We start from the raw sequence: 23871 nt of genomic DNA on the forward strand, positions 1-23871 counted from the left end.
CCAATTAGGTTATGCAGAATTCATTAGATGACTATGACCCTAACTCCAGCCTCTTGGTGCCAGGTGAGATGAAAACCCTTGGCTTCAGTTCAGGGTGGATTCCCCTGACTCAAGCTCTGAAGAAGAGGAACACTATGCTCAAAATGATTCAGCACAGGATATGTACTAAAGGGCTCAGGTAAAGGGTCAGGGTATGTGGGCTGTGTCTGTAGTAATGGCTCATAGTAATGACTTAGAGTGAAACCAGACAAACAAAGGAACTGCCCACGGAGCACAAGCAGCTGCTCAAGATTGCTCTAAGGGAGCTGTTTCCTAAGATTTGTAAAATCATGTATGGGATCACCAATCTCTAGAACAACCTGATATTGAGGCAGGAGTGAGCAGAGAATCCCTGCCCTATGAAAAAACAGCTTATCCATTTCCATTAAGTCACCTACTTCAGTGCTGAAGTTAGGAACTGAGCTGGGTGGGCCAGAATCCTTTAGTTGCCTAATCTCTCATTACACACCCAATTTATTATTAATTTTTACACAAATTTGCTTCAATAAAAAACATTTATCTTCATAGTTATTAGAATCATACTACAACCCTAATGTGTCTATTTTTAGCAATAAAACTGGTTACATGCTATAAAATTAAGTTCTGGTACCTTTAGTGCCTGCCAAATTTAAGTGAGATGTTCCTGATACTTGCAATATTGCTTTCAGTAGGTTTTTGTTGTATATCATGAAAAGCAGTAAAATACTGCTCTTCCAGTGCTGTGTGGAAAGGCTAGTATGGATAAAAATAGCAAGTTTACTAATGGCTAAGAATTGTGTAAGAATAATGTGCTATAGTGCTATCCCCTTGACATACTTGTATGTATGTATGTATACTTATCTTTTAAATAGATATTATAATTGAAAACATGATAATAGAACAAATTTGAAAAGAGAGAAAGCATCATGAAAGAGGAAAGCAGTGTGGTTATACAAAGCTTATTACTGTTTTTACAGTGCAAAGAAAGTCTAAAATGAAACACTGATCTTAAACATACTCTACATTGATAAATACTATTGATTTATTTTTGCATAGTCTTCATCTAGGGAAATAGACTGTTCTTTTGACTTATATATTTTTCAGTTAGGCTGATGCTTTAAAATAAGATATGAAATGTCATGGGAAAAATGAAAAGCTCTGGTTAACAGCTTATCATAACTAAATAGTGAAAGACTTATTAAAAGTATGATGCCTAAGAATTACATGTGTCTTAAACAACTTGTGAGTAATTTTATGAAGCCAGGAAAAATGACCTCATTGTTAACAAACTGAATGAATAATAATAAATACAAATATTTCCTCATCTACCATAGATTTCCTATGTGTGCATAGGTGAGTCACAATTCCTTCAAAATTCTGTTCCTTTACAAACTCATTAGAGCTTAAAAACACTGCTATGCCTTTTCAGAGATACTGTGAGAAAAAAAAAAATTACAATTTCAACGTGTTCAAATGCTATGGTGACAAGTGCTATTTAATCCTTTCAAACAAATGGGCAAAAAATACATTTTCCTAAAATAAATTTTATAAATCATTTTCCTAACTGAAATCACTGCTGTGATTTTTTACAGTTCAACAAATAGATTTTTGGTTTCTTTCACAATTAATGAAGCAGGGTTTCTATCTACAATTCCTCTATGTCACTTTTCTGCTTCCATTCCTGTTCTGTGCTCAGACCCCCTTCAGGCAGGGGGCCCTTCCAGCTGTCCAGATGAGCACAGACACCACATCCCACTGCCTCAGCAGATCTCCCAGGCTCTGCAAAGCTCAACCACCCACAGTGTTCCCACGGAGGGCTCTGCCCTCTCCTCTGAGTCATACTGCTACCTTCAGCAGACTGCTGCTATGAAATAACCACCTTTCCCACAGACACTAGGAGAAATTGCCAACACTTTCGAACTCAATCCTACTTGTTGCAGTCACAAAAGCCAGCCTTTCCCAATAGCTACTTTCTCTAACTTAGTTACTAAATAAAAGGTACTGAAGAGGAACATCACCTTTCAAGCAATGAAATACCTTCTGGCACACTTTGAGAGTTTTACCTGTCAGCGTGTTCAGCCCAATCTATATTCTCTTCTTGAAAAATAAGTGTTTATAAAATTTATCACTCTTTTTAAGCTTTTACTATAAAGACAGTGATAAGCAAAAACATTTTGGAAAACTTTTTTTTTTTTTTTTTTTTCCTTCAGTGATATTTGTCCCAAGAGGAGGAACAAATTTTCCTGGCTTCCTTAGCAAGGCAAAGCTTTTCTGCCAACAAGTATTTCTTACAGAACTTAGAACACCTCCTCAGCATTTTCTGATCTAGTGGCAATCAATACTGAGTCATGCTGAGGCGGCATTACACTTTGCCAGCTTGCATCCTTTTTCTCCTGTTAATTTCATGTGGCTCCAAGAAACACAGGAAGCTCTCAAGGTCATGGCACAGCCATGAGCCTCAAGGAGAGATCCTCATGGGAGGAAGACAAGTGCATGAAAGAAAGGAAGAAACTGAATGATCTAAATAGAAAGAAAAATTTTCTTAAAGAAACATTTTGCTATCTACATTTCAGTGTATTCTCATATAAACTTTTAATCTTTGACACAAAATAAACATCATTTTTAAGTGCTTATTTAGTATGCAAATTCTTCATCACTTCTTAAATTCCTAAGTAATACAGATGAGCTGTGACTTATAATACTAGAAGAAGCTTGCCAGTGATGAATTTCCTATCTGTGCTCTTTTGTTAATTTTCATTTTGTACACTTTAAATTCATTGGATTAAATAGCTACACAAGAAATTTACAGTGACAGTTTATGAAGCACCCTGCTGGCTACTCCAAGATATACAGCAAGAGTCAAACTTTCAGGGTGCCTCAAAACATTTTCTGCATAAATATGGACATTTCAATTTGCAGATAAAATTATGCCCCTGCTTATTTGAGTACAGTGTGCAATCAGATGGGCTTGAATGTCTTGTGCATTTTTAGGCCTGCCAAAAATATATTTCAAGTTCAAAGTGTTATGTGATTTAATGGATCAACCCTTTATGGTCCTTGACCATAAAAATCTCTTTCTTGGAATATCTTTCATTCAGCTGGATATGCTAAAATGAAAAGAAAGAGAAATCCATGGCATTTAAGTAATTTTTACCCAATATTCTGAAGGTGCTTCTGTCTTCTGAGTTGCCATTGCATCAGCTATCACAGAGTATTTGGTGCATTCTCAAAGTTTGCATGTTCTGCCTTGTGAATTGACAATCTACTTCTACAGAACAGACATTAGGAGGGAATTTTAAAAATTATGAATTTTCCTTTTGAAAATCTTAAGGTAATAAAAAAGACTGGGATTGCTACATACAAGCAGATGTGTTGTGTAATTTGGAATGAAAAATTATTCCACATACATAGGTATATAAAAATAAGATTACAAACTTTCTGTATTCAAAAATGTTAGAATCTTTGAACTCAGTTACTCTCCAAAAATGAGTAACGCTTAAAGTTATATTCATGAAGATCACAAAATGCTGCAAGGTTGTTAATTCTTTTTTTGCATCATTTCTTTGCATGTGCGCTTGGTTTTCTCCTTGTTTTTCTGCTTCTTGGGTTTTTTTGATGCACCAGCACTTGAAAGCATTGTAACCACTGCATATAAGTTCATAATTTTACAGTAACATTTTGGAGGCAGACCTGAGCAAAAAAATTTCTGTCTTTTTTAAATTTTCTTTTTTTTTTCTTTTATTTCTCCATTTTCTTCTTTAACGGCCTTTTGAAAAATCCAGCCTGCAGAAAAGAAGAAACATTATTAAGAACTGCTCAAAGCATACAAACCATACTGGTTACATTTATGTGTTTGTTCTTCCTACTATTTTAGTACTTGCACTGCTGTACAAAGTTAATGAATATGTTATCACGTCACTCTTTTTCCTGGAATAGAAAAGCTAAGTACAGTTAATATATAGTAGAGTGATTGCTGAATCATTGTTTTAACATATTGTCAAGGGTTAAAATGCTTCAAGTAATATTTGTTACTCAGTTGAATAAATAATATTTTATTTTATAAAATAAAATATTATTTAAAATTTAAAAAATGTAAATTAAAAATTTAAAAATTTTTTAAAAATTTAATTTAAAAAATTTAAAATGTAAAAATTTTTGAAAGATTATGAACGTTGAAATTTATAAACTGTAACCTTCTAACTTAATTATGAACAAAATATTTAGCCTGGGGAAGAGTGCCCACTTGTGGCAAGACTTACACCACAGGGCCTATCATCTCTTGCCCAACAGAATAAAAACCTAGTTGAAAAAGGTCACAGCAAAAGCTGATAGAAAAATCCCTTAATAAACCCTTGCTTGTACTATACTATCCTATTTTTCTTTTATTAACATCAGGGCAATATAGATTTCAATCAGGCAGCACTGCTCGCTCCACATCAGAAAAATGTGGTGTAATTAGTTATTTTGTAATTTCTTCAGGATTTCACGTTACTACTTTATCTAATACTAGATAAAATTATTTTCTTTGAGGTTCTAGTTATGAGAAAGAAATGACGGAGAATTTCGCATATTTGTTTAGGCTCCTGAACACAGGGACGTGCAGCTTACCTTCCACAGAGCAAATATAAGCAGTGCAAGAATCAAGAGTCCGGCGAAGATACTCAGGAGGATAACCCATAAGGGGACTGTACCCGGTGGGTGTTCTTTGGAAATCTTGATCATGGTCTGCAAAGTGTTCAGAGCATAAGGAGTAAATAATGTGTCCTTCTAAAATATCAAAACAGCAGCAGCAATTAATCTGTATGCAGTGATTTCCCAGGATACCACTTCATTTTTCCTGCAGGAATTAGTAGGAGGGAATTAAGAAAATAATCTCCAGCATGAAAGGCTGTGTTTACACTTTTGTAAGTATTTTGCATTTTTGTAAGTATTTTGTAAGTGCATTCATTTTTGATAGTGGCCCTGCTACAAGTCAGTAATCATTGTTCTAAAGGACACAGGACCAAAATCATGAGCAGTGGAAGAGTAAGCTAAGGAGTTTCTTCAGTACACTCTTCCTCACTCAGTGCCAGCCTCCCTGAAAGATGGAGGTAAGCAAAGTGTAAAAGCCTGTGTAGACACTACCTGGATTTTAAACATGGCATAACTGGTGTAAACCCAACAGAAACAAGTAATATTCACTTTTAAATAAATGTGATCATATAGGAGTTTGAATTAACTAAAGACTTTATTAGAGACCAAATTTATACATAAAAAGAGCGTTGAAGAACTGAAAACTAAGCATGAAATTGTCCCTAAAAAAGTTAAATCTGAAATTCCATGTCTCTCATTATCTGCAAGCCTCTCAGCTGTATTTTTACTCCTTGACTAAATTTTAATCTGCCACTTAAAAGAAATTTCTAGATACAAAACCAGCTAACAACGGACCATGAATTTTTTCAAATAATTTTCAAAAATATTTTGTGCAAGATGTAGTTCACACTGAATATTATTCTTCTAAATTTTGGACTATAAACAATAAAAACTCATAATAAGACTTCTGTGTAAAAAATGGACACTGTAGTAAGTAAGCTCCTCCATGTACAAGTTATCACAAAAGACCAATGTTTAAACATTATAAATGCTTAGAATTGAGAGTTGTAAAAGGATGAATAATACCTCTAAGAAAATTTTAGACATTTCTGTTTATGCCTGATGCCACTACTGTCATGTAATATATTTCCTTATCTAGGAAAATCCTAATGAATGTCTGAAAAATAAAGGGTCCTGTTTCAAATACACATCCTGGGTAGAAAAGTAGAAGGAAAGAATAAATAAGGAAATAGTAAAGAAAATACCAAGTATGACCAATTTGAATTGATTCAGAACAATTTTCAAATACAATTGATTCCTTAAAATAATCTTAATTATATTTTTAATTTACATAGCTACAGGAAGTATTTATATTACAGCAAGCAGAAAAAATCAGATAGTACTTATCCCTACCTAATTACATTGGAGTGCACTGGGCTTTTGGTGTTATATTCTGACTAATTCTGACATTTCTACTGTAATACAAAATCACTTCTGTTTAGAGTAGGTTAATGCATTACTAAAGTTAACAATCAGTTCGTTAGTAATGGATGAAAAATAATGTTTCCATAGCACAACAAAATTCTATGGAGAATAAATACATCAATTATCACACTCTTACCTCCAGTTTTTGATGGTCATTTCTCAAAATCAGTGATGAGTTCTCACTCCTAAGTAATGCTTTTACAACAAGGGTTAAGCTGTGAATACTGGCCTGAAAGAAGAGAGTAGTTGCTATGGTTTACACTTAGGTATTTTTAGTAGAAAACTTTGTAGCAATGAGAAGAGTGAAGGAAAAACTTAATGCTTTGGGAGGATGCTCAAAAACATGAAATTTAGTGAAACTGCTCATGTATGTCACTTCCAGCACACATTATTACTTGCAAGACAGCAGTACTGCTTTGAAAGTGTAGATAGCAGAGATTTCAAAATAATATTAATCAGTTCTGGAATACTAATGCCTCTCTTTTGTTTGGTTTTTTTTTTAATCAAAAAAATGCTTTCTAGAGTTTAGAAATCTTCACAGACTTACTTCAAAAATATGTGCTCCTTCTTATATCTGCTGGATTAGACTTTGTGGATGCATAAGTAGCTATTAGAAAAGGACCATCAATACAGAATAAGTAAGGATTGTCTTCTTATCATGGTTTTAAACTCCTGCTAAATTGTAAGTACTTTAAGGATAAGAAAGTGCGTGTGACCCAGTTTTAAGGAAATTTTAAAATAGCAAAAGAAACTACTTCAAATACTAGAGGAAACACTTAAGATTTGAAAGGCACAATTTTAATAGACATTAGAAACATTGGCTTACATTTCTCAAACCTGAAAGTATTCTGAATACAAACAGGATTTACTTACTTTTATGATGGTAGGTTTCCATACTCTCAATGAAACATTCACTTGATATATGTCAGATGGGACCAGGGCACAATTAATAGAGGCACAGCTGTAAGTATCACAGTCCTGTTTGAAAGGCACCAGCATGAGGTAATAGGAAGAGACTTTTCACATCATTAAAATAAAACCACATAAACTACTTTATATACAGATCACTTGCTATGATACCCATAATAAACTGGTATTGATTACTACAGCTTTTTATGTAGAAATGACACTGCATTATGTAAAACAGGTTGAGATATTTATGCTGTGCAGGAACAGACTCAGTTTTTGCAGGCTGGCAAGCCCTGAGGAATCTCTGTAGCTGCAGCTATGGAGTAAAAGTCATCAGAGAACTCCTAAGGGAGGCTCAGCTTGCAAGAGCAAGTGTTTTTCTACCAACCCAGCTATGGCTCTTCTGAAGTGTTTTGCAAATCTTGGGACGCCTGAATCTCTCAAGCAGGAAAATATGTGTGTGTGAAAATTCAAGTAGCTTTACTTCCTAGTATCACTTGCTAGCTGGGAGTACAGCAGGATTATGTTGTAAAAAGTTGGAAACCACTTAGCCTAGACTTTTTTCACCTCTGTGAAGGACAATTGTAGGCATGGCAAGATACTCTTCCCATGACATGGTTTCATTTGCACCAGAAACTCCACTTTCACCTCTGTGTGAGGACACCTTCCCCCGACAGGCTAACATAACTATAGCATCAAAATCCCTCTGTAACTCTTTCATCTAAATGTGAAGGGCTAGGCTTTTCCAAATGGGATCATCAATTACAGTTGCATGGGAAACCTGCCAGGTCATCTGGATGTCTAAAGAAGCTGAAAGGGACATAAGAAGCATCTAAAATATTACTATTTATTAATTACAATGGAAAAATAGACAGTAATGATTTATTCAGCTGCCAAATATGCTACTGCTATTTGCACATTTTTAAATTAAACACCAAACTATCTAAATTCAGTTCCACATTGACTTTTGCAGCCAAATAAAAGCCAAGCTCTAGTCAACATAAGAAAGGTTTTCTAAGTGATTAAAACAAAGTGTGATTCCAAATGATAACATTTCAAAACAGCTTTTACACATCTTTTTCAGAAGTACTCAGCTCCAAGATCTGGATTAATGTCTGGGATGAATATATATACTATGAATAGGCTTACCATAATTGTATCCCTTGTAGGTTCTTTTATTTTTGACAACACAAATGGTTTCCCAGTGCCAATCTTTAAGGGATCAACAGGGTAACTACTTTGGCAGATGGCATTCTGCAAGCAGAAATACAAATAAATATTTCTATTGTCTGGATATGCAATCTGGAAAAAAAATCTGGAAACAAGTCAACATTGATAATATTTAATATTTAATAACAATTATAATGTCTACTAGCCACTAAAATAAAATAGCATATTGCAAGAATGCAGAATAGAAAATTCAGATGTCTATGTATTGAAGTATCATCATTCAAACAGCACATGAAATATTTATGAGATAATTTAACTTTAACTCTATGCAGCTGCTTTAACACCTGTACAAGCAAACAAGAGGTTCCTGCAAGATGACCATTATGTGAACCAGCAAGAGTTGGCTATTAAATGAGCTAAACAGCTTTTGCATGGGAAACCACAGAGCTTCTGCCCTAGCAAGCAGACAGACAGGTTAAGTGCAGGATGCAGAATCCTCACTGGCAATATCCAGGGAGGGGGAGCGGATGCTGGAGCACTGATGGATCTCTGCGACTGCTCCACAGGTACCTAGGAAATCCTTTGGTGCCTTCAGTGTGCGGAAATTGATTTTTTTCAGTCAGGTCGTTGACTTTCACACTGCTAGCATGAAAAGGATTACAAATCCTCTGTAATGCACTTTGTCACACTCCTATCACTAGGTGTAGCTAGCAGGACATGAAATTTGTCTCAGAAAAAAACAAGGTTTACTGAGTTTATATGTAAACGTGTCAAATGGGGTGATTGACTAGGAATGACAATAATGAGGAAAGGAAATCAAGAACAGACACAAGTTTTTTGTGTTCTAAATATGGGTTTTTTTGCTCATTTGATATTTGTTTTGAAGTGAACCTCACTCATATATTTTGATTTATTTTTCAGCTGGGCAACACTGCAAAACTAAGTGAAATTATTAGCAGGGAGGTTCATGTGTATATGTCTCTGAGGGAAAGGAAAAAAAAAGGAGGTTTAGATCACTACTTAGTGAAAGCTGGGTTTTTCAGCCATGCTGTTATTGATATAGCTCTAGCTGTAACAACTACAGCTCTAGGATAATGGAATTTGTTGGAATTGTGATCTTTGCCAGTTGCACTGGAGGACTGAAATGGAAAAACTCAAATGAGAGCTGCAGTGAAGAGCATTTGAAACATACGACCTACCATCCCCTTCAAGAAGTCTCAGTGCCCCAGAGAAGGAAGAAGCCAGAGGACTGCTAGTGCTGGAGAGCAGACATGCATGAAAGTTAATTTCAGTACCCGAAAGAAGAGAAGTGACAGGAGGTTGGGCTCTAGATGAGCAGAGTGGTATTCGAGCGTTTGCAATAAGCACTTCTGACAATGAAGAGAATATGAGGCTCAATCTGAGTCTGGACATCTCAGCACTTGCAATACAACAAACTAGCCTTGTAACAGTACAGTTATTGTTCAACACCATTTTATATCTGCTTGTTTCCTTTTATGAAAATTTGTCCCTTTGTCTTCTTATGCACCTCTGTACATACTTTTAAAACAACAGTATCTTGTTATTTAGACTAAAAGCAATGCATAATCCTAAATGTTTGCAATTTACAGTTCCTTAAACATAAATTTCAAATTTAAATTGATCATAAAAATAGAAATTCCTATCTTACCTGGGAATGTGACAATGCAGTAAGGTAGAGAAGAGTGTTTTTGGCAGCTGTTACATTGGGAAATAAGATCTGCAGTGTGAGGTTTGGCATTGGGAATTGTTCACCTTTTTCAATCTATAAAAAAAGAAAAATGTTTTGACTAGTATTTTCCTCTTTTTGTTGGAATTTGATTGCGAGTTTTTTCCTTTCCTGTGTTTTTATTTTCTTCTGCTCCTTTTTATATTTTCACAGTTAGTTATGCAAAAAGTGCTTTATAGAGGAGAGAAGCCACTGTATCAGTGGGGCTCCTGCTGGCTCCTCCTCAGGTGTGCTTAGGTAATTGCTCTTGTGCTCTCCTGTTCCTCTCTTCTGTTTTCTCTGATGACAACAGGACATACCTGTAAGCAACAGCTCTTTCTGGAAAGACCTGCTGTGGTTGAGGATTGGAATTCCTAGGTGGAATTGCTAGCAGGGGAATTGGTGATACCACCTCTGAAGTGGACAAACTTAATAAATGCTCAAGAACCTTTTAAACTTTTTTCCTCCTGGCTACTTATTTGTGATTAGGTGATTGCAAAGATGAGTTTTAATTTACAAGACCATAAATGGTATGCTCTGCAATCCAGCAGCTTTTTGACTCAGAAAACATAGACTGGCAAATTAGATGAATAATGCCTCAGATATCCACAGCAGACAAAGAGAAAAGGTAGCAGAGAAAAACACTGTAGTGGCCTAAAAGAATAGGAAAAAACCCCTTTGTCATTGCTATTTAGTGAGAGCAGGAATTTTATCATATCCCGTTTTTTACAGATGAAAGTTGATTTAGAGACTTTCATGCTATTATTATATGGGACCCTTGATCAGTTTTGGATTTAACACTGTGAAACAGGATGCTCTCAAAATAACAAAATTCAGTTTTGCTGCAACTTTAGGTCAGACTTTTAATCACAGAATCATAACATTGTGGACTAGTTTAGGTTGGAAGAGACCTTAAAGATAATCTAAAGTTCCAAGCTCCTGCCATGGGTAGGGACACCTTCCTTCCACTAAAAGATGCTGCTCAAATCTGGCCTTGAACACTTCTAGGATGGGGCATCCACAACTTCTCCAGTGCCTCACCACCTAATATCCAATTTAAATCTACCTCCCTTTCAGTTAAAAGCCATTCCCCCTTGTCCTATAACTACCTGTCCTTGTCAAAACTGTTTCTCCTACTTCTTCTGCTCTCTTGAAGCCTCCCATCAGGTACTGGAAGGCCCCAATGAGGTCTCCAGAGAGTCTTCTCTTCTACAAATTGAATAGACCTGACTGTTCCAGACTGTCCTCACAGGAGTGGTGCTCCAGCCCTGTGATCATCTTTAGGACGCTCCTCTGGACCCACTTCAGAAGGTCCATGTCCTTATTTTGGGAGTTCTAGAGCTGGATGTAGTAGTCCAGAAGGATCTCACAAGAGTAGAGTCCACTGAATATCTTTCTCATGTGATTTTACTTTGCAGTATCCATTCAAGAAGGATGACCACGTTCTTGGAGTGTGGCATTTACCATTATAAATGTGACAGGATTTTGGAAATGGCTGTTCTAACCTGCAGCAGGGGTAGTCCAAGTTCTCATTTACCCAGGCATGCTCTCTTTTCCCAGCTGAGAATAGAATGTCTAAAACCCACCAGAACTACTCTGCAGGAGACCGACCATCTGAGACCTCCTAACTCACTGTGTTCCAAAGGAAGGAAGGAATAAAAAAGGTTTTAAGCACAACAAATGCATGTAGAGGGTTTAACATTTTGTATACTTGTTATTTAAGTAATTCAAACTGAATGGAAAAAAAACCCCACATTAAGACAGTACCTATGTCATACACTTTTAATTGTTACTTACCCTGTAATGCAGAGTAACTTCATCCCCGATCTGCTCTGTTGTGTTAATAGCAGTAGGGACAGTATCATTTGCTGCAATTATAACATGGTGCTCTTTGAAAACACTGTGGGTTAAAAAAACACGCAAAAAAGTAAGTCCACAAACTTCATAAAAACCCCTAGGAGTCAATAATATAGCTATTTTTATTATTTCATGAATTTCAGGACAGGTCTTGCAATTAAGAGTGCATTGCTGCATCCACTGAAGTCCAACTGCTCTGCTCCCTGAATAGACCCCACTTTTTATCACATACATTTAGAATGCTTTGTTCAGATATAACTACTAAAAAAGAAAATACTATTCCTAAAATTAATACTTTAGGATCTGATTTTGCTGTCCTTATTCTAGGTGTGCAATTCCTTATCCTGGGCATTGACATGTGAAACAGGCAGGATCCTGTAAAAGACAGACTTTAGCAAAACCAGAACAAAGCCAGCATACTCTAAATTCAGTCTTATTCCCTATAGGACACACAAAGTCTGGATGTGAACCACGAAATACATGCAAAATAAATTTGGCTTAATTATTTATACCTGAACACCACAAAATGTTGTTACCCAATAATATACAGAATGCTTTTCATCGATGGAATCTAACTGAATTCTGGATGTTTCTGAAAATAAAATGTACTACAAGACCTGCATTAAAGTATATGTCTGAACTTAAAAAAGCCCAAACACCCAAGAACCTAAAATGAAGGCTAATTTTCGAAGATGGAAATCAAACACCATACCATGCAATATTACAGCAATACTAATCCATGGCCATCAGGAAGCTGGAAGTATTTGCTTTCTTATGTAATGCTTTCTTATGCTTCCTTCATTCCTGAAATGCCTTTGAATGTATATAGCAAAGTGCAGGAACCAAGCAAAAGCTGCTGTTTTACTTGCAAACTGCCGACCAAATTTAAGTGGAGAACATGGAATTTCATCAAGTTAGGGACAGTAACTGCTCCACTATTTCATTATTTATCTTTTCACTGAAGCCTATACTTCCACTTTATGAGCTTTGAAGCTGTTGCCTGTAGATACTGAGCACATTTCAAAAACAAAACAACACTATATACTTTGAACAACTGCAATTTACTGTGCTAGCAAGTAAAGTACAGAGAAGTGACAATACCTCACAAATATTAATCCTACTTCATATTTTACTGGAATTGTAACATGTCCTCTGTTGTCACTCAGGGTCTCAGGTGGTTCTTCACTGTCACTGAAACAAAACAACATATGTCATTCAGATTAGACTGCTGGGTGGAAAGGGATCTTAGAAAATGAAATACCTATAGCTCTGGGTATGAAAGCATACTACTCATTTTCAGTCAAGTACTGTCTCCTAAAAATAAATTAAAAATATCTTTTACAAAAATGAATTATTTAAGTCCTGCACCAGCCCCAGCTCACAGATGCATCTTTGTTAAAGTTACAGATGGCAGGTGACTGAATGAAAACAGATCAATTAAAAGCCACACCATCCCTAGGTTTTGTAGGGACAGCAAACAGCGAGGGCAAGTGCATTCCTTTACCCTCTCAGGGACAACTTCTGCAATGCTCTTACTCTTTGAAGGCCAAACTTTCTGTTAACTGTGATTCATGCAAAAGTATGCAGTAATTCTCTAGGAGAATAAACCTTTGCTGAAGGTGAAATAACTGGAAATTATGACTTGCTTATAACTCTAAGGCTATAGAGAGTGTCAGCTATTTATTTAGTCCACTTAACCCACTGCTGCACTGAGTACATCTGTAAGGATGCCAGCTCTACAGAAAGTTTATCTGTAGCTTTACAGAAAATTTAAGTGTTTGTGAGCTCAGAAGCCACTCATGTTTTACTATGAAACACAAAACTGTGGAGCTTTCAAAAAAAAAAAAAAATCAGAAGGCAGAGATTGCGACTAACCTTGTTGCATATACATGAATAGTAGCATTTTCCAGGAGATAGGATGCGTTGAATTGGAATGATATTTTGAAGGAAATCTGTGTAGAGAAATACATTACACATTTTGAAAGGGAAAAAAAGCCCACCCTAACAGGGATTTATATAACGAAAAATGCACCAACTTTTGCTTTTATCTAGGGAATCCTTATCAATGTTTTACCAGTTTTCTATGAATCTGAATGAATCCACTATTTGGAATTTGCCCCAACCAAGAAGGAAATCCAATAGTTATTACTTATTAAACAAAAGCCTCAAATTTTCACAAACCTCAGGAAAAAAAATTATGTAGTATAATAGAAACACATGGCTAAATAATTCTTAACTGAAAGCAATTGGTCTTACAAGCAATTTATCAAAATCTCTTTTTCTTCTAATTAAAAAAAAAAAAAAAAAAAGAGGCTTCAAAGCCTGGCTATTGCAGTGGAGACAGTGGAGATGAGCTGCCTGTAGAAGGCTGCTGGATTGACACCTAACATACAGTAGAACCCCTAGAATACCAAAATAAAGGTTTACACTCTAAATAAAGGAGAGACCACTAGGTATCAAAAAAATCTGACTGTTATTACAATCAGGGAAAATCTATCACAACTTGGAATTACAAAAAATTTAGGAGCACTGTCGCAAATGTTCTTCCTCAAATATGACACTTAAGGGTAATTTTATACAAAGGAAAAGTTTTCTTATTTGTCACTGTATGAAATTTTCAGCTCAGATTTTTATCTTTCCTTTTATGCGTACAAATCTTTATTACAAAGTGATCCACAGAAAGCTGTTCTATTTATAATATTTAAAACAAAAAGCAGCTTTAGAAAGGAATATATTAGGGATCCTTATCAGTGAATCAGAGATTAATTGATTTTTGAATGCAAAGAAAAGTGTGAAATTTCTAAATTTAGGGTTTTACAGCTACAGACAAACTTACAAGCAAACATGAAAGGAAAATGTGAAAAATCCAGTAAAGCTGTGAATGGAACACTGTGGGCAGAGACATTGGACAATACACTTATTTGGCTTCAAGAAGGTAACAGCCGACTTTATCCCTACAAGTCCAAGACACAGGCTGGAATATTTGTGTGGGAGGCAGTGTAAGAAGACATTTCTCACGATCCTCCAGATCATGAGAAATGAGCATGACAGAGGGGCAAACAAGAAATTGCCAGGAAAGATTGTCTTGTTTGTAGGCAAATTGATATTTCCCAATTTAAGATCAAGGTTTGCTTTTTGAAGCCTTAGTTTAACTAAAGCTCCCTTTCCATCCCAACAGAGATGCAGACATCACTGGAGCTGTTCAAAATGGAGTTTGATTTTAAGTGGACTACTTGCTGGGAAGGCCTCTCATTCCCCACTGAGCAGAGGTGAAGTCTTGGTGCCTGATTTTGGCAGATCTGGGTTAGCACTTCCACACAACATCTTATTCTGACTTCAATGAAGGAACTACATTTTATATACAAAATAACTAAACTTTTAGACTCCAGGCTGTGGAAAGCCTCAAGACAGACACTTCTGGCCAGGTGAGCCACTTGTGTCACTTGCATTCTGACAGGCAATATGCATCTATTACATCCTTATGTACCACATCTGACTGCTCAGCTACTGAAAATCTGATGGTTTTCCATCTGGCTTTGTGCAGCTGATGTCAAGGATAGCCTGGGAAACACATATGGAGAGTTTTTGGGATGAACACAAGAGAAAAGGTCTTCACAGGTGATATAGACTGCCCTGGCTTTAGAATGACATAGGGCAAGAGAACTTGCATGCAGGGGACTTTTTACCTCTTCTGAAGGTTTTAGAAATGGATATCCCACTTTACAGGTGATGTTGTGATTAGATTCACAGCTATCTTTCTGTATATCCTGAAGGGAAAAAGACAGTGAAATCATGGCTTTGTGCAAACTCCTTTAAAATTTTGACTGAGCATCACAGACCTGTTGAACACTGCCACTTTTCACTGTCAGTATACTGTGAGAGTCAAAGCCTTAGCTGAACTAGAACAAACAGATGAAGCCACAAATTCTGCAAGACAATTTTCACCTATGGAAATTTATATCAATTACTTGCCATTATGCCTTTCCAATGACAGCGTTTGGAACAGTCACAATTATATGCCTACTGGATATCATGCAAATTAGACATGGGGTCTAGCAGACAACATATCTGTAATTACACAGCTTTCAATTGGAAATATGTTCTTAATGGAGCAATAAAAGTCACATTCATATTCCGTCAATTATTGCCCTAGGATCAGCAGCAGTGCTATGGATCCCTGACTACTCCTGATGTATAGCATCAGGACTGCTGACAGAAAAGAAACGGCCCTAAGTGCTTCCCATCTGAACTAGGGTGTATTTGGACCATATCTGCTGAGGCAGGAATAGAAACAGCCACTTTTGGAAATGCTGTCTGACGTAGGGTAGACACAGGCACTGATAGATCCTGTCCTACCATGACAGTGCTTTTCCTACACATGTGCAAAAGGAGAATTTTAGAGGCTCAGGAGTTCTACTGATAAAGAACAAGGCACTTCTGGCTCTACAGATGTACATCTGATGTTTGTCTAAGAGGCAGGCACTTTTTCTATGTGGCATTGTGAAATCTACATCTGTATTTTATGAACAGGGAGTCCACTCATGTCAAATAAATACACTTTTTTGGAGGCATAAGCAAGAAGAGCAGCCCTGGGAAATCTCTTTCAAACAACTGAAGTGATGCCAAAGCAGAAAAATTAGGGTTTAATACAAAGGCTTCCTCATATATCTCTAGCATTATATGTTATGATAATTGTGATAATGTAAAAATAATCCTACCTCAATGCCAGCAAAAATAATATTTGGAGAATACTGAACCAAAACTCTGGTATTATAAGCACTATCTTTTTTGTTCTTCACAGAGAGCTGGATGGTGAACTTATCGTTGCGTGACTTTACAATGAATGGAGAAGAGCTGTAAAATAAAGTAAGAATGTTGGACACTTTAACTATTGAATCTGTTTTCAGCATAAAGAGAAACTTCTTTCAGTCTCCAGACTATCTTGTTTCTTAATTAGAAAGGAAGCCCTGACAGAATTTATAATTCATATAGAAACTTTGTACAGATATCAAGCAATACAATAAACCCAGTGCAGTTACCTGTCTCCAGCTATGCTTGCTTTTACAGTCAGAACAAGATCAGAAATGCATACATTTTTGGCTCCACAATCTTTTGTGAAAGGAATCTGCAAAAAATAATATGTTAATTCTTAATTTTATTACATTTATTATCAAATGCTTGCATTTTAATGCATTATTTAATTTTGGTATGGGTAAAATATAAGCTTTCTCAACACTCCCTTCTAAATTATTCCCCTGGATTCTGAAAAGAGGCATTACTGGAAATATGAATGATGGCAAGCACCACCAAAGTAAAGAGGTAACACTCTGCTCCACCTACCTAAAACCTGACAATAAAATTTTTGGTAACTCTCTTCTATCTTCAGTCAGCTATGGACAACTTTGAAATCCCAGCATGGTTCACAAGCACATTGAATCAAACTTTTCATTCCTGAATATTCATTTGGAGGAAACCTCTCCTGGACAGCTCAATGACCCCCCCCCACCTTTCTAGACAATTTGTGGGCAATAGTTTCTGCTCTTGTGTGGGCTATGATTTGTACCTTAAATAAATTGGCTATTGAGACATAATCTTTCTGACTTACATATTCTGCTATTGAATTTGGCAAGTTGCTATCAAGAACAGGTCCACTCTCTGGATCAGAAAAATTGAATTCCAGCAAAACCTTTACAGAGTCCTGAAAATCAGGCTTATCCTAGAACATAAGGAAAACAAAACTGCTGTTATGGAAACTCACTTTGGTATCTAAGGAAGTTAAAAAGACTCAAAAATGCTGAGGTAAAAACTGTTCCTGTCACATTGTTGCCATTCTTCTAGAAAAGCATCTAAATGCTTGCAGTTAATGATGAAATATTAAATGTGCCAGGAATTTCTTATAAATATTTACTAAGGTTTTTGTGTATCTTATTACAAAATTTCAAATAGCCTGAGCATATCCCACAGACTTTCCTTAAAGAATATCTCAACTATTGACTCACAGACTTTTTTCTTCTAGTTGTGGTCAAAGGATCAGTAAGATAAGCATCAGCTGCATGACCTTTTGTGAAGTCAAACTTAGGCCTGCTGTTTGGTGAAGAAAATTCTGGGTATCATTTACCATTAGTTTTGCATTCAGACACAACTGTGAAGTTTTAAACGTTTTAAATGTGCTTACAGTATGCAACTCCACACATTAGCTACAATTTCAGCAAATTCATACTCACAGTTGCTTATTATGCTTTGCATGAGTAAATAATCTCTACTCCAAACCTAAAAGTTTATTTAGTGTATTTTATTGGGAGTAATTGCACCAAAATGCAAACTGAAGTTCTCTCACATGCTCCTGCTGAGTTTTGGGTGCACCTGAACTGCTAACCATGACAGCTGCTTGGTTCCACCAAGTGAGGTATGCTCTTTCTTAGACACAGAGACATAGCTAAAACAACTGCATATAAAAGTAAAATGTTAATACATGTATAAATAAATAACTCTAATTTTATGTACGCTTAAGATTAATTCTGAATACAGATTTTGTTGTCCAATGTGCAATTAATGGAATATATACTTGGGTAACACTAGTGTCAACATAAGAAAAATACTTTAAATGATTTACTTGCCAACATGTAGAAGTTATGTTTCGTACATTCTGATCCTTTGATAGTTATCTTTTTTTGCATTTTCCTCTCATGGCTTTCTGTGAACAAGCTTCGAGATATCTGCCTTTGTGCATCAAGGGTAATCCAATACTGCAGACCTGCAAAGGAGGTTGAGATCAATTTTATGAAGCACTTTGCTTCTACATATTCTTTTTTCCCAAAATATCTTAGATGCACTTTGAACACTGAATTTAGAAGAGCTGAATTCAATTTTTTAATTAATAAATGCATGCAAGCATAGAAGTTTTATAGCTTAAAGCTTCCATAGCTTAGTGCTTATCTACTTACTGGATTCAAATATATCTTCTTTTGACTTTAGTCTTGTCTTAAAACAAATAGTGGCATCTATGCATATTGTTTTTCTTATATTTATCTGACAATTCTGTTGCTGAATATTGATGCTTTTAGGTAAAAATTGCATGGAAACATTTACTTCAGCCACATCACGAGACCTTAGGAAAAAAAAACACAAAGAAAGTGCTTGGAAATAAGAGCAGCAACCTTTTTAAACTTAAAAATGAACTCACAAAATATGCAGCATTCAACATTCAGATACAGACACAGAATCACATAGAATCATTTAGGTTGGAAAAGACTTGAAGACCATTTGAGTCCAACTGTCAAAAATTTTATAGCTAGAAAGAAAAAATTCCTTAATGTTCTTTGGAAAATAACAGAAGCATAAAATCCACAACTGAAGTGAGATTCCTGTGGCACATGTTGATGGCACCATGCTGCAGTACAGCAGCTGACACAGCGTTGGCCATGTTGTGCCAATTAAGAGGCCATCTATTATTTAATGTATTCTGTCTTGGCTGTGTGATGCTATAAAAAAAACTGGCAGTTGCAATGCACTTCTCTGGCACATTTTCAGTCTGCATTTGTCTTTCTCCATTTAGGCAGATTACTGCATGCCTGTTAACTGCCATCACAGAGAGAACTCATCATACAGAAAACTGAAAAGTGAGCAACAAAAAGAGGAGGGAAAGAAATGTCCTCAGCAGCCAAAACATATAAAGCACTAGAGCATTTTTTAAAGCTCAGCCATCACTCAGGTGGGAAATACCCTGAAGAACTGGGGACAAGAACAACACGATGGTCAAGAAGAGTAATTAATTATATATTCTACACCTAATACCAGTAAAAGAGGAATTATGGAGGAAACAGTCACAGGATTTCTCCACAGTGCTGTACTTGTTTCAGAAAAGATAGTAGGTGAAATATTTCCAGAATCATTTAAGCAACTCTACAGAGTCAGATCCATTTTAAGAGAGACTGAAGGCCTAGACCTATCCTTGAGAGCATCACAGATGAGCATAATATTATACATAAGCTGGAGGGTATCAAACCATCTCTTAAGTTGTGGTAGACAAACAGCCTAATATTTGTCCCCAGTTTGTTTCACTTTAAATGTCCTTCGCCCCTGCAATGCATTCCTGTCTCATCCCTTAGTCCAATTCAGGTTCCTTTTGGGCATGAGATGCAGCATGTCAGTGTACTAAACTGTCAAAAAATTTAGCTGGTAAAGTAACTTTCTTCAGAATTGTGGTCTCAACAATGCAGTGAAGGACATCACACTGTGCTTACACATGGAACATTTAGAAAGACACTACTAGGTGAAGTTCAGAAGAAACTGGGATCTTGAGGAGGGTAGCAAGCCTTGACAAACTTGATCACATACCGGGTGAGTTAGGTGAAACAGCAGGATGGAGAAAGCAAGCAGCTGGGTTAACAATTGCCTTACCAGAAACAGAAATAGTTTAACTGCAGTTTAGAAATGAGGGATTGAATGTCATACTGTTTATTTGTCTTCTCCCTTAAAAGTTATATTGCTCACTACTAGATCTGAATCATACTCATATGAAGGAAATGAATTGACTGTTAAGCAGAAGGCTTAGTTTAATTTTACAGATTTTCTGTACAGACTCACATTGCAGTTTTCCTACTAAGAAATAAAATCAGTTTTCTTAGTGACCTCTTTACATTTGAACCTGTTCTTGATATTGTTAGTAAAATAATATGCAATATACTGTGAAAAAGAGAAAAATTCAGTTTTTTCCTATTTTACTTAGTGCCAAAGTGGAATCAGTTGCTATTTTGAAGGCAGTCTAGGAGAACAAGTTCTTCCTTCTAGGCTAGCAAGATTTCTATAGCATCCCTGTATTTATAATGCTATATGTTAAGTTTAATGCTCATTCCTCTAGAGAGATGTGAAAAGATGAATATTTGCAGTCAGTGTGAAAACATGGGATGAAACCAGTAACCTTACAAATTCCAAACAATCATGCATTCAAGTTACGCTGGTATCCAAGCAAAAGTGGGTTTTTTTCTGTCCTGACAGTTGCTGTGATTTTCCGTACCAGAAGAGGGCAGCCCCACCAAGGCCTCCGATGGTAACATCAATCAAGCCGTCATCGTTTAAATCCATTTCTCCGTGCACAGACTGGCCAAAAAATTTCACTTTTTCCCCATCTCCACCTGATGCAATACGCTGTGAAATGCATAAAGAGGTTAATGCAGTGCACTTAGTAGGGTTTTGTAACAGTCAAGATGCATTTGACGGCACTGAGATGGGGTTTTGGCTTTTTAACTACGTTAAATTTTCATTACAATACCCCTAAAATAGTTACCATGGTGATGAACACACTATAAATTTTCAGATTGCAAAATATCTGCTTTTCTGGCTGTTTAGAGCATGTCAGAAGGTTTCTAATAAAACCATGTGAGTATATTCTTTAACAATATTAAGACTCAGATTCAGTTAAATCAGTATGAGTATAAAAGCATAGAGCAATTTGAAAAAGCTGTTACAAGTGGTCAAGCCACAGCCTCATTCTGTGTTGGAAGGCAGGCTTATAAACATTATATACATTAGAGCAGCTGGCAATCTGCGGAGTTTTGCTTCATACCTGTGAATATTTTTTACTGATTGCTTTGCCACGGCCGTGATAAATATAAACAGCCCCCCGATGGTCATCCTCCAAGGGAGAGCCTATCACAATGTCATTGTATCCGTCCAGGTTGAGGTCCTTCACTGCAGCAATCGCAGTCCCGAAGCGTGCCCCGCACGGCTCATTCTTAAGAACTTTGCAGGTGTCCTGTTTTAATGGGGAGCAGCAGGTTTGCTTTATGGGTTCAAGACTCATCTGATATTCAAACTTGGTCTGTGGAAGAACAGATTTAGAGTTTGTGAGTTTGCGCCAACATTTCAGACATGCAGACTTTTAAGAGCTCCTGTCCAGAAGACAAATGGATGAATTAAACAGAACAATTACAAACTATTCCTGGTGATTACGTGCACTGTAGAAACTGTGATTCTACAACTATAATTCAAGTGTTCTTTCTGAGCAGCAAATGGCAATAACATTCTTGTTCCCTCTCCTTCTAGATGCTTCTGCATATTTCTTGAAATTAGAGGTTCACAGGAAAGCACAGTATCATAACAATGTTTGAATGCTATTGTAAGTAAACCACTTCATTCTTTAGGGAGTGTAAAGAGTTTTTTCTAAAAGCATTCTCTTAATCTGAGAAGCTAGCCAAATTTCTAATGAAACACAGATGGCAATACTGTTATTGCAGAACAAAAGATAGCATTTCTTTTACACAGGCAGAATTCTGCCCCCAGTAGACACATACGCTGTGGCCTAACACACATCTTCTGATCCAGTGTGTATACTGGACCAAAAACACACAGATACAAGGGCATGTAACCAATCTTTCCCATGAATTCCATGTCAGAAATAAGAAGCAGCAAGCAGTTACTGCATCTCCTTTATCTGGAGCTGGGTAACAGTAAACACAGGAAAAACAAATTTCAAACCCCACACTACTGGAGGACATGGAATTATTGTTTTCTCACCAATCCTATTCACCGGTAATTTGTTGTTGGCAGCATGCATGTAGAGACTGTAAGAATTCCTTGTCAAAAATATCCAGTCTCTCCAGGTCCTTTTCTTGAAATAGGGTTTTAGGAAATCATCATTGCTAAGACATATTTGATAATTGTAAAAACAGTACATGATGAAGGAGAGGGAGAGGGAGAGGGAGAGGGAGAGGAGAGGGAGAGGGAGAGGGAGAGGGAGAGGGAGAGGGAGAGGGAGAGGAGAGGAGAGGAGAGGAGAGGAGAGGAGAGGAGAGGAGAGGAGAGGAGAGGAGAGGAGAGGAGAGGAGAGGAGAGGAGTATGCACAGACAGTGGAAGAAAAGATTTAGATAATTAATAAAGTGAAGAGTATGTGGTATAATCCTCAGTCTAGTCAGACATTTAAAAGCTCTTGGGTCTATGGGGTTTAGCTCTAGGTTGCTAAGCCAGTCACAAGGATACTGGAGATCACACTTTTAGGATGGATGAGCCTTATTGTTCCCTAATCCATGAAAGCAAAAAAGAAGTGATGGAAACATAATCCTACAAATTTGTATCTGGGCCAAACCTCAGCCTATAATATATAGTACTTATCTACGTAATATACTCCATTTTCAAACTCTTGTTTGAGAATGGAGTTTATAATTAAGTTGCATTATAATCTCATTTGTCAAAACCATTTTCCCCTATTTTCAACAGGTCACCTTCCCCAGTTCAAATTACTGTGTTTCTTTAAAACAAGGATAAGAAGGCAGTAAAGAGCATGCTCTATTCCTTTTCAATAAAAATCATCTCCTTACCTTGTTCAGACTGTAAACATATACTTTCCCTTGCTCCTCTTTCTCAGTTCCCATATACATAGGAGCTCCAACAAGAAGAAGGTCTGTAAATGAGTCCCTATCGATGTCGACTGTGGTAATAACACCCCCAAAGTATGATCCAATCTGTAAGGAAACACAAAGTATACATCAGAGACAGAGTCAGCAACTTTGTGCTGCATTTCCTTTTCAGACACCTACTTCTTGCTTGCAACATATTAACCACTAGGTATAAATTTTCTTTACTAGCTAAATGTTTTTTGCCTGTTTGTCTTTGGAGCTTGTTTTCAGTTTTAGCATTTGGTGTCTGAATTTTTTTTATTAACAAGTGGGCCATTCAACTTTCCACTCTTCTGAGTTTGAAAGGATAAAAGGGTGCTTTCTACCTGTTATGGGGAGCATGACCTCTTAAGACAGCATTGGAATAAGAGTATCTTGGGGAAGCTAGTTTTCTCTTCAAAAAACAGGTAGAAAAGCTTGGACAAAAGCTCTGAGACAGCTCAGTGTACACAATCACCAAAATTCTCAAGTAATTTTTTTCAGAGGAACAAAGTCTACATGAAGAGATAGATACATTCTTAGATAGGAACAATCTATAGGATTTATCTGATTATATTCACAAATAAGCAAGATACCCTGCATTTCCTTTACACTTAAAAGGAGAAGCAGCCTCTTCTAGTCCAAGATACATCTCCTCTCACAGAGATGTAGTCGAGATGTCTCAAACCTTAAAAATCACAGATTCACAGAATGGGTCAGGCTGGAAGGGACCACAGTGAGTCACCTGGTCCAACCTCCCT

The 23871-nt window shown here is 36.6% G+C and overlaps 1 protein-coding gene across 1 annotated transcript in view; it reads right to left on the reverse strand.

Moving 5' to 3' along the window:
• ITGA1 (integrin subunit alpha 1) overlaps positions 1 to 23871 on the reverse strand; it is a 72272-nt gene continuing 48401 nt past the window's right edge. The window contains exons 13-30 of the mRNA XM_030237179.2: positions 23054 to 23197; positions 21303 to 21557; positions 20754 to 20884; positions 18682 to 18845; positions 18355 to 18491; positions 17343 to 17453; positions 16777 to 16862; positions 16456 to 16591; positions 15424 to 15504; positions 13613 to 13689; positions 12839 to 12928; positions 11678 to 11780; positions 9824 to 9937; positions 8134 to 8238; positions 6949 to 7053; positions 6212 to 6304; positions 4627 to 4743; positions 1 to 3801 (exon numbers count right to left, since the gene is read on the reverse strand). Of these exons, the coding sequence (XP_030093039.2) occupies positions 3757 to 3801; positions 4627 to 4743; positions 6212 to 6304; positions 6949 to 7053; positions 8134 to 8238; positions 9824 to 9937; positions 11678 to 11780; positions 12839 to 12928; positions 13613 to 13689; positions 15424 to 15504; positions 16456 to 16591; positions 16777 to 16862; positions 17343 to 17453; positions 18355 to 18491; positions 18682 to 18845; positions 20754 to 20884; positions 21303 to 21557; positions 23054 to 23197 (2094 nt within the window). The 3' untranslated portion in view covers positions 1 to 3756. The remainder of the gene's footprint in view (positions 3802 to 4626; positions 4744 to 6211; positions 6305 to 6948; positions 7054 to 8133; positions 8239 to 9823; positions 9938 to 11677; positions 11781 to 12838; positions 12929 to 13612; positions 13690 to 15423; positions 15505 to 16455; positions 16592 to 16776; positions 16863 to 17342; positions 17454 to 18354; positions 18492 to 18681; positions 18846 to 20753; positions 20885 to 21302; positions 21558 to 23053; positions 23198 to 23871) is intronic.

Source organism: Serinus canaria, chromosome Z, assembly GCF_022539315.1.
Source record: "Serinus canaria isolate serCan28SL12 chromosome Z, serCan2020, whole genome shotgun sequence".
Taxonomy (NCBI): domain Eukaryota; kingdom Metazoa; phylum Chordata; class Aves; order Passeriformes; family Fringillidae; genus Serinus; species Serinus canaria.